Here is a 10,651-nt window from a genome sequence, read left to right on the forward strand (position 1 = left end):
GATGCTGCTAATATACTCATCCTTTCACGTAGCGTTAGCGTTAGCTGTGACTGTACTGTCCCGGTGTGGAGTGCAGACTTGGTGTTCTTGTTCCAGTACACACACACACACACACACACACACACACACACATACATACACACACACACACACACACACACACACACTGGTGCGTTGCCCCCCCCTGGGAAAAGCCAGCCTGAAATTAACCAGAAGCTGCAGTCTTGCCCAACACCCTGCTCCCAGCAGGGCCCTGCACCCCCAGGCTAATAAAGGAAGGGGGGGGGGGTTGTAGTACTGCTGCTACTGCTGAAGGGGGGGGGGGGGGGGGGGGGTTACACACACACACACACACACACACACACACACACACACACAAGCTATCGCCCCCCACCAGCCAATGTCACAGTAATGGCCTGCCGCTGACTGACAGACAAGCTTGACAGCTGTGCTTGAGCTGCAGCACCCCATTCATGAATCCAGATGAAATGGGTCACACGTCTGCCCTCAGGGCTTTCTATGGCAGAGGGCATGCACACACACACACACACACGCACGCACGCACACACACACTTTCTCACAGAAACTCTGTGGCACACTCCTCTCTCTGTCACTCTCTCTCTCCATCACTTTTATACAGTTTTTTCAAGGTGGGAATGTTGCACCTTTACTCCACCTCACTGTTTCTGCATTAAAGTTATGAACAGGGATGGAGGGGGAGGGGGGGGGGGTCAGCTGAGGTAGTCACAGAGCTTAATCAGCTGGTCTGTGTAAAAGGGGGGGGGGGGGTCAGCTGAGGTAGTCACAGAGCTAAATCAGCTGGTCTGTGTAAAGGGGGGGGGGGGGGGGGGGGGTCAGCTGAGGTAGTCACAGAGCTAAATCAGCTGGTCTGTGTAAAAGGGGGTGTAAGGGTGAGTCGCAGCTTAGCACCTAACCAAAACAAAGCAAGACGACTGGGTCAGCACACACAAATCCGACATAAGACCAAACATGTTGTACATGATGCACACCAACTTTGCTCGAGTCTGAACATAAATACAGTGGTGGCCAAAATTATTAGAACACCTGACAGATCTGAGAATAATTACCTTTTTTTTGCCTCCAAAACATGATTTAATTTCATAATGTTCATGAAACATGCAGATGGCTGTTCTGAGCACAACAAATATCAGATGAAGTGATTCCTACAGTTTTTATCCACTTTTAACTTTAATATGTGGTGCGTCCACCTTTTGCAGCAAAAACAGCAGCACATCTCTCTAGCATAGAGTCAATATATTTCTTGAGAACTTCAACAATAATGTTATCCCATGCCTTCTGCAACTCAAGCCAAAGGCTTTCCTTGGAATTTACAGTAGATCTGTCAAGTTTATTTTCCAACTTGCCCCGAATTTGCTTGATGGGTTTGAAGTCCGGACTTTGAGAGGGCCGGTCCATAATTTTCAATGTTCCAGCAGATTCCTTGTCGCCGGTAGATCCGGCAATAGTTAAAATAATGTTTAGGGTCATTGTCCTCTTGGAAAATAAATCCAGGCCCAATAAGACGTCTCCAAGAAGGAACTCCGTGCCTCACCAGAATGTTGTGGTATACTTTTGTATCCATGATGCCATCAAATTAGCCAAAGTCACCTGTTCCTGAGGCTTAAATTGCACCCCACACTATAATACTACCCCCTCCTTGTTTAACTGTTGGCAAGAGACACTAATTTGTATATCTCTCCCCCTCACTTCGTGGAACATACACGCTTTGCTTGTTGCCAAACTATTCAAACCTGGACTCATCAGTACACAACACTTAAACCAATCTTTATTTGTCCATTTCTTGTGTTCTTTTGCAAATTTCAGGCGTTACACTCAATTGTTCTCTTTCAGTAATGTTTCTTTGCTTCTATTCTGCCAAAAAGTCCTTCTTCTCCCAGTTTCCGACGGACAGTTCTTGAAGACACTGTTGCACCATTGCCATTAGATGTTGATCTCGTCACACAGTTCTTGTAAAGTCTTTCTTCGGTCCTGAAGACTGAGAATTTTGAGATGCTTCACTTGTGTGTCTGAGAGTTTCTTTTTGAAACCTCCCTCCTTTCGGTTCTGGTGCCATGGTGGTCTAAAGTGTACTTTACAGTGCTGGGACTGCATCTCAAGTCCTTGGCTATGGGGCAGTAACTGCAGCCAGCATCAAAAAAAGCCTTTATTCAAACCCGTTGCTCACTCGTTAGCTCCTTCTTCACCTTAGCCATGTTCAAAGAGCAACATGTGCTTCAAGACTGCTTCTAGAGGCTTTGGATCTATACAATTGTGTGGTGTGGCCTCAGTGACAAAACCCTGATGTTACCAATCACTTAATGAGCAGGATAGGCCTTGTACATTCAAAAGAATCGCCAAGCTGTGTCCTAAAACTCTTGCATCACCATCAATTTAACCACAATAACACCTGACAATGATTACACAAGTAATTTGGCTTCTTCTGTGCAGGAACATGATTGTGTGACATTGACAGTGAAATAGACCTAGCTTGTTTTTGTACGGAAAATGACCTAAATCTCATTATGATGGCTCTATTCTATGATTAATAGAGCATAATGATGACTTTGTACATATTGAATTCGTTTTTAGGGTATTTTAATGGCCAGTTCAACAAAAACAACTGAAAACTCTTAAATATGTCTAGTGTTCTAATAATTTTGGCCACCACTGTATAAATGTACACAGCTTGAAAGAGCCCGCCAACACCAAGTTCACCCGTCATTGTTTTTGAAAGTAACAGGTAGGCTAGTTTATTTCCGATGCTATTGATGATATTGAGCATCATTGGGACAACTCGGAATTCGGGAGTGTCCGACATCCGATGTTTCCCAGCTCTGACTTTAATGCGTCCAAGCCAAATATTAACACAATGATGTGGTGATAAACTCATCAGTGGATTTTCCTTCCATCTGTTAGGTGTCAGTAGTTCATATTTTTTTCCTTTTTCTCGTTCATTTTGACACGCTGCCTCTACTCACACGTTTAAAAAGGGATGATTTGTGTACCGCTTCAGGCCCTGTCCACACACTCCAGTTTCGGAGACACCATTTCCCTTCCCTCCGCCTGAAAACACATTAACACAGACGTCTGTAGTGCCATAATGACTCTCAAGGATGGAGCATATTAATATGCCTGGCCACATTACTTTTGGGGAAGAAAAATGGTGGCCCTGCCCTTAATATAGATCCAAACTCCTGCGAAAAAGGGGCTCGGTAATGGCAAAGATATTCCATGGTCTGGAAAACGGAGAGGTCGAGCCGAAATCTCCCCCTCAAACTTCCACCTTATTTCCTCTTCCATGATTAAACAATATTTTTGTTTTCAATAAATATACAGAATGAATGCCTGTGTTTCTGTAATGTATATGATTGAACACTGCTCAAAGCCGCTTCTCTCCGGGGAACGAACGCATTTTAAGAGTGCAGCTAGCTGCAAGAGCGCATTGTAAGACGCAGCTGGCTGTGGGAGCATGTCTCCTTTGAGGATTCCCTTCATAATAGTCTGTTCAAAGCCGCTCTATATCCTCAGAGGGCTTCCGTCCTCATGTTCGGGGCGCTGCGACTTCTCAGCCCGGCTTAACAGTGCCCAGGTTATCCGTCTGTAACCCTTCAAACGTGGAGGGTCGAGAGTTTTCTTTAAGGCATGCAGTTATGCTCCTAACATCCTTACCATCTCTGGGTTCTGGAGTTTTTTGCTCCAACTTACGCTGGTAGCAGTCGAGTACGTATTTTGTCTGCAGTAGCAAGGCTTATTATTTTGTATGTGTTCTGTATTATTTATTTATGTGTGTGTGTGTGTCACAGATACAGTGTCGTTGTGGAGGGAGAGAGAGGGAACAGGCCTCACATCTACTGTCTGGAACAGCTTCTCCAAGAGGCGGTGAGTTTGTGTGTGTGTGTGTGTGTGTGTGTGTGTGTGTGTGTGTGTGTGTGTGTGTGTGTGTGTGTGTGTGTGCCATTCCTTTGCTCATTTTCTCCTTTTAACACTGTCTAGCTTGTTCAGCCATAGAGCCTGACCAAGCACATTTGCCACAGGGCAAGCTCTCTCCTGCTCTCTTCGCGCTGGTCCTTCTCACTGCTAATAGGCCCTGGGTGCACTTGAACATACTGCCTCTTTTGCACTTTGCACTGCTGTGTTGAGTGTAGCGTGTTTTTGCTTTGCTGTGTTTTTTTATTTTTTTGTAAGTTGTTGATTTAGGCAGTCAGTGGTAGTCGGCCACTCTGTTAATGTGCCTCACTCTGCCAAAGGCAACTCTGCTTGCCCCAGTCTCTTCTGGGCAGATTAAAGAGAAGAAGTCCCTCGAAAGCCAATCATTTATTTGTCAGAGAGGGCACAGACACCAATTCCTTCTATGTTTATTTGCCACCCAGAAAAGATTAGCGAATAACAATAGCTTGTTGACTAAACGAACTCCGCTGGTGGTGTCTTCTGTCCTGTCCTGTGCTGCAGATTATCGACGTGAAGCCCCCATCTGTTCGCTACCTGCCCCAGGGGACCCGGATCGCAGCCTATTGGAGCCAGCAGTACCGTTGCCTGTACCCTGGCACCGTCGTCCGAGGTAAAGCCCATTTCCTCCCTGCTCTCAATGCTCCGCTTCACATTAAGTACCGTGTACGAGGATTGGTTCGCATTTGACCGAGTAAACCTCTGTTAATGCAAGCCAGCGGAATCGGGGCCGTTAAACTTCAATGCGGACTTTCAGCGTTGAAGGAACCATTTGTTTTCCTCCAGGCGGGCTTTTAATTTGCAGTAATCTAAAGCTTTTAGCAGAGGCCTAGAAGTATTGCCAAGTAAAGTAGGAGCCTAGTGGCCAGGGATTGGGAAGGGGCGATGTTGATGTGGTTAGCTTGAGGCGGGACTCGTTCTTTATTATTATTTATTTTCCCTCCCTCCCTCCCTCCTTCCGACACAGGGGAGTTGGTTGGAGACCTGTCAAAAGCTCGCTTAGTGGGGGGAAGGCCACCGCTAGCCACTCTTGTCTTGCCAGTGCGGATAAAGAGTCCTTGTGTCTAAACTCCCGGGTCTTCACTCATCCATCCTGTTCACGAAAAAACAGCCATTACTTTCCTCCGACTTCCCAGAGATTTGCCTTCCTTCCCGATGAAGGCGGTTTCTGTTTCGCATGAACGCACTTCGGCAGAGACGTGCGTGCATGCGCTCGGCGACGCTCGAAACATCAATCCCTCTCCCATTATCTTCCCTCCAGGGACCTCCGACATGGACGAAGCAGACGACCTGATAACGGTGGAGTTTGACGACGGAGACACGGGCCGAATTCCCCTGTCACACATCCGGCTGCTCCCCCCCGACTTCAAGATCCAGTGTGAGTATTCCAGACGGTGTGCCAGCAAGGACAAACTTAATGACCCTACAAAGGGTGGGAGGGCAGGGGGGGGGGCGGAATATGAATGCTGAATGGCTAAAAATTAAACATTACTGAAGATTAATGGATGTAACCTCAAGTAAATGCGGTCTGTACTTCATGTACACATGCTTTTGGATGTACTTCCTGAAGCTTAGGCAGGGATTCAGTGAAGGGAATTTTTCTACAGTGGAGTACAGTGCTAAGATTTGTGCCTTGCTATTTTAAACATGAATAAGTGTTCATGAGTATTTGCTCTGATTTGGACTGATAGCACAGATATGATGCAAGCATGTGTGGTTCATTTTTCCACAACCAAATATGATTTCTTTTTATATAATCTAGGTTCGACATTCATTCTGATCACTGCAATACCCTGTTCTATTTTTACATTTTACCTGAACATTTTTACGTTTTAAGTCTTTTTTAGATAACAGACATCAGATTGAGTTTTTTCAGTCAGTATTCTGTAGTCTGGATTTAGAAGAGATGTCGTGTAGTGCATATGTGTTTGTGCTGACTCTGAACTACCTGATAAAGTGGTTTCACTATTTCTTTGAACAGCATGTCTTTTTAACTGTAGGGAACAGTACTACTGCACAGTGAGGTTTATGGTTACTAAGGTCACTGAGTGACTTTCTAGTGAGCAGTAGAGCAGTAGCAGCAATTCCTACTGCCAGGTTGTGTCTTGTGTCTCTAATGTCTCTAATGTCTCTGCTCCCTCCTCAGGCGCGGAGCCCACCCCTGCCTTGCAAGTAGTCCTACCCTCAGGTTGTGTCTTGTGTCCCTAATGTCTCTGCTTCCTCCTCAGGCGCGGAGCCGTCCCCTGCCTTGCTTGTGGCGTGCACTAAGAAACGCGGCAGAAAGGCCAGCAAGGATGTTCCGGAGAGTAAAGAACCCGTGCCCAAGCCCTCCGAGGACCCTGCTGCCAAGAGCCGGGGCAGAGGGAGGAAGCCCAAGCCCCGTCCTGGTAATTCATGTTCCTTAAAAGCAGCGCCCTATTTGAGTCTTACTGAAGCATTTCAACTGGAATTGATACTAGACTCATAAGATGTTCGGAGCTATTGACGACCAGTGAAAAACTAGCGAGCTGCACATACTGACGTTCTTGTTAAGTCGCTCTGGGCAGCTGAATGTGAAATGGTGGGGCGGTTTTATAGATATTAAATCATTTTCCATTTGGTGGTTTTGGGGAGTAAAATATGTACTGCTAGAAGAAGAGAAATGGCTTGGCTTTTAGAGCATTCCATTTAGGTCAGTTTTTTCCCCCGCTCTGTCATATAAAAAAAAGGAAGAAAGAAAAAAAAGGCTCAACTGCTATCTGTGTTCCATTTCCAGATCCTGAAGTGGCTCCAAAGGAGCATGAAAAGCCCGCTGACGTAGCGGCCCCTCCACCCGCCAAGGAGAAAGCTCTGGTGGCCCAGAGAATCGGGCCCAGGCCGGGCAGAAAGACCCTGCAGAGCGGTGGCGGCAGTGCCGTCAGTGCGTCCGCCATCACGGGGCAACCAGGCGATAGCCAGAAGAAGGCAGCGGCGGGAGTCAAGGCACCGGCCAAAGTGCGTCCACAACACGCACCGCAGTCCGTCTACACAACCCCCATATACGGGAAAGTCCTATCCGTGGACCTCTACAACGATCCGTCCACTTCCCTGGCCGCCTTCATGTCGGGCAAAGACGCTGGCGTTGTCGGTGGCAACAGCAGCAGCATTGGGAAGGTGAAGCCGGTGAAGCCGGCGAAGCGTCTGAGGAAGAGCGAAGAGATGGTGGAGTTGGCGTTCGGCACCAAAGCCCAGAGGAAGCAGCCTCCGGCCGAGATCCTCGTCAAGCTGGACCACGAAGGTGTGATGTCGCCCAAGACCAAGAAGACCAAGGCGCTGATGATGCTGGAGGGCCAGAATCTCTCCAAGAGGGAGAACAAGGCAGTGCTTGGGGTTGGCTTTCCCACCGTCACCGCCACAAGCAGCAGCAGCAACACCAACAACAACAACAATAACAAAAACAACATCACCAACTCCTCCACGTCCTCCACCTCCCCAGCCAACACCTCCAACACCACTCCTGTAAACACCAGTGAGAAAAACAACAGCAAACCCAAGACCAAGCCTGAAGCGGAGGCACCAAAGGTAGAAGGTGGGTCCGCCTATGGTGTGCGTAAGGTGGGCTCTGGCGGCAACGAGGGTCTGGTTAAAGTCAAGGGCTCTGGCAGCGAGGGTCTGGTTAAAGTGAAGGGCTCTGGCAGCGAGGGTTTGGTTAAAGTGAAGGGCTCTGGCAGCGATGGTCTGGTTAAGGTGAAGGGCTCTGGAGAGGTCGTGAAGAAAGCTGTGGAGGAGGAGGAGTCTGTCAGCAGTAGCAGTAGCAGCAGCAGCAGCTCCGAGTCGGAGGCAGAGGAAGAGCAGTCACCAGCCGCCGCGGTCAAGAAGGACAAGAAGTCGAAGGTGGCTGCAGCGAAGCAGGACGCCACCAGTCCCAACAGCTCGCGGGCCTCGAGCCCCGTCTCCTCCAACTCCTCCAACACCTCCAACTCCTCCAGCTCCTCCAGCAGCAGCTCCTCCTCCTCGGCCGGCTCCCACTCCTCCTCCTCGTCCACCACCTCGTCCACCACCGACGATGAGGAGGAGGAAGAGGAGGAGCTGTCGTGCAGCTCAGACGAGGAGGCGCTGCCCGTCCTCTCTCAGGCCTCCCCGACCACTCCCGTGCAGGACGCCCCTCAGCAGGAGGAGGAGCAGGAGGAGGAGAAGCCAGAGGAGGCAGCCGAGGAGGAGGCCCAGGCCCAGCCTACAAAAGCCCGCAAGCAGGAGCAAAGGCCCCATGCCCAGCCACAACAGCAACAACAACAACAACCATCGAAGGAGAAACAGCCCAAACCCCAGAAGCTGAAGGAGCAGCAGGGCAGCGGCCGGCCCAAAAGACGGGAGAGCACCCACCTGCCCACCACCAAGGAGCTGGCCAAGCGGCAGAGGCTGCCCTCCGTGGAGAACCGGCCCAAGATCTCAGCCTTCCTGCCCGCCCGGCAGCTGTGGAAGTGGTTTGGGAAGCCGACTCAGGTGAGATGCCGATTCAGACTTCCTTTTTTTTCTTTTTTCTGACCCCACCATCGTCTGAATGATGTTGACATTTGCTTTGGCATAAAATAAAAAAAATAGTCATAGGTGGGGAGACTCATAGCCGTCTTTGTGGAAGTTGTTTGGGAAGCCTGCTCAGGTGAGATGCCGTTTCAGACTCGTTAAACAGGGTAGGACGGAATCTATGAAGCAGCACTATGGTTTCGACTGAGCTAAATACCAGGCAGAAGGGTTTTATTACTTTTATTATGATTTTAATATTTCAAGAAGCCTATTGGAACATCAGGATCTGATACGATGTTGACCATTATTGACCATTTTTGCTCCTGCTGCTTGCTTTTATTGATTTTATGTAAAGCACTTTGAATTGCAACTCGAAATGTGCTATATAAATAAAGTCTTACTTACTTACTTTTTTTTACCCCACCATCGTCTGAATGATGTTGACATCTGCTTTGGCAGACACCCTTTAAAGAATGTATAAAAAAAAAATAAACTAAAAAGTTGTCAGGTGTGTGGAGACTCATAGTCGTCTTTGTCTCCGCAGCGGCGTGGAATGAAGGGTAAGGCGAAGAAGCTGTTCTACAAAGCGATCGTGCGCGGCAAGGAAATGATCCGCATCGGAGACTGTGCCGTGTTCCTCTCGGCCGGGCGGCCCAACCTCCCTTTCATCGGACACATCCAGAGCATGTGGGAGTCGTGGGGCAGCAACATGGTGGTCCGCGTCAAGTGGTTCTACCACCCCGAGGAGACCAACCCTGGCAAGAAACTTAGCGACAAGAAGGTTAGCTTTTGATTCTTGTCTCTTTCCTTGTTGGAGGTTGACACATCTATTCTATGTGGATGTCACTATGTGTGTGTATGTGTGTGTGGTTGTGTGTGTGTGTGTGGATGTCTGTGTGTGTGTGTGTGTGCGCGTGTGGATGCGTGTGTACGTCTGTGTGTGTGTGTGGATGTCTGTGTGTGTGTGCGCGTGTGTTGATTGAAATTCAGTGTGAGGGTGCTCTGTACAGCCTCTGACTTGAGTTATTCAGGGCATGTCCATGGAGCGTGGCGATTCCTCTGTCACTGTTTCCTTTAGCCTGTGTGGTGCTGTGACTCTGTGGCTGCTGCTTGTGTGTGTGTGTGTGTGTGTGTGTGTGTGTGTGTGTGTGCCTCTGTGGCTGCTGCTTGCTCAGGCCCTGTTAACTTCTCTTGACAGAACTGGGATCAGATGTCTGGAAGGAGTCTCCCCCCCGCCCTGCAGGTGTCCAACCAGAGGAAAGACTTCATGGAGGTGAGAATTTATATATATATAGAATGTAGCTCTCGTCGTGACTGTCTGTCTGTCTCGCACTTGCACAATAGCACATACTTGCATGCTCGCTCTCAAAAGCTTTATCTCGGACACACACATACAAACCCACACACACACACACACACAAATACTCTCTCACACTCAAACACACACACACACACACACACACACACACACACACACACACTCTCTCACAGTCACACTCAAACACACACACACTCTCTCACAGTCACACTCAAACACACACACACACACACACACAAGCATATTCCTTTGTACTAGAGAGGCATCTCCAACCTTTGTTGTTGTGTTTTTCCCTCTCACAGCGAGCCCTCTACCAGTCCTCTCACATCGACGAGAATGACGTGCAGACCATCTCCCACAAGTGTCTGGTGGTGAGCCTGGAGCAGTACGAGCAGATGATCAAGACCAAGAAGTACCAGGACAGCGAGGACCTCTACTACCTGGCCGGCACCTACGAGCCCACCACCGGCATGATCTTCAACACCGACGGCGTGCCGGTCATCTGCTGAGGCTCCGCACCTACGAGCCCACCACCGGCATGATCTTCAACACCGACGGCGTGCCAGTCATCTGCTGAGGCTCTGCACCTACGAGCCCACCACCGGCATGATCTTCAACACCGACGGCGTGCCAGTCATCTGCTGAGGCGCCTACCAGCCCACCACCGGCATGATCTTCAACACCGACGGCGTGCCGGTCATCTGCTGAGGCTCGTCTCTCTCTACTACCTGGCCTGCATGATCTTCAACACTGACGGCGTGCCAGTCATCTGCTGAAGCACCTACGAGCCCACCACCGGCATGATCTTCAACACCGACGGCGTGCCAGTCATCTGCTGAGGCTCTGCACCTACGAGCCCACCACCGGCATGATCTTCAACACCGA

The 10,651-nt window shown here is 49.3% G+C and overlaps 1 protein-coding gene across 1 annotated transcript in view; it reads left to right on the top strand.

Annotated features, from left to right (window-relative positions):
• tnrc18 (trinucleotide repeat containing 18) overlaps positions 1-10,275 on the top strand; it is a gene marked incomplete at its 3' end in the record, with an annotated part of 70,956 nt that extends 60,681 nt beyond the window's left edge. The window contains exons 23-30 of the mRNA XM_080856919.1: positions 3,825-3,900; positions 4,471-4,579; positions 5,228-5,344; positions 6,195-6,353; positions 6,722-8,427; positions 8,993-9,229; positions 9,647-9,721; positions 10,069-10,275. Coding sequence (XP_080713045.1) covers positions 3,825-3,900; positions 4,471-4,579; positions 5,228-5,344; positions 6,195-6,353; positions 6,722-8,427; positions 8,993-9,229; positions 9,647-9,721; positions 10,069-10,275 — 2,686 coding nt within the window. The remainder of the gene's footprint in view (positions 1-3,824; positions 3,901-4,470; positions 4,580-5,227; positions 5,345-6,194; positions 6,354-6,721; positions 8,428-8,992; positions 9,230-9,646; positions 9,722-10,068) is intronic.
• Between the last annotated feature and the right edge of the window lie 376 nt (positions 10,276-10,651).

This window comes from Sprattus sprattus (genome assembly GCF_963457725.1).
Source record: "Sprattus sprattus genome assembly, chromosome: 18".
Taxonomy (NCBI): domain Eukaryota; kingdom Metazoa; phylum Chordata; class Actinopteri; order Clupeiformes; family Clupeidae; genus Sprattus; species Sprattus sprattus.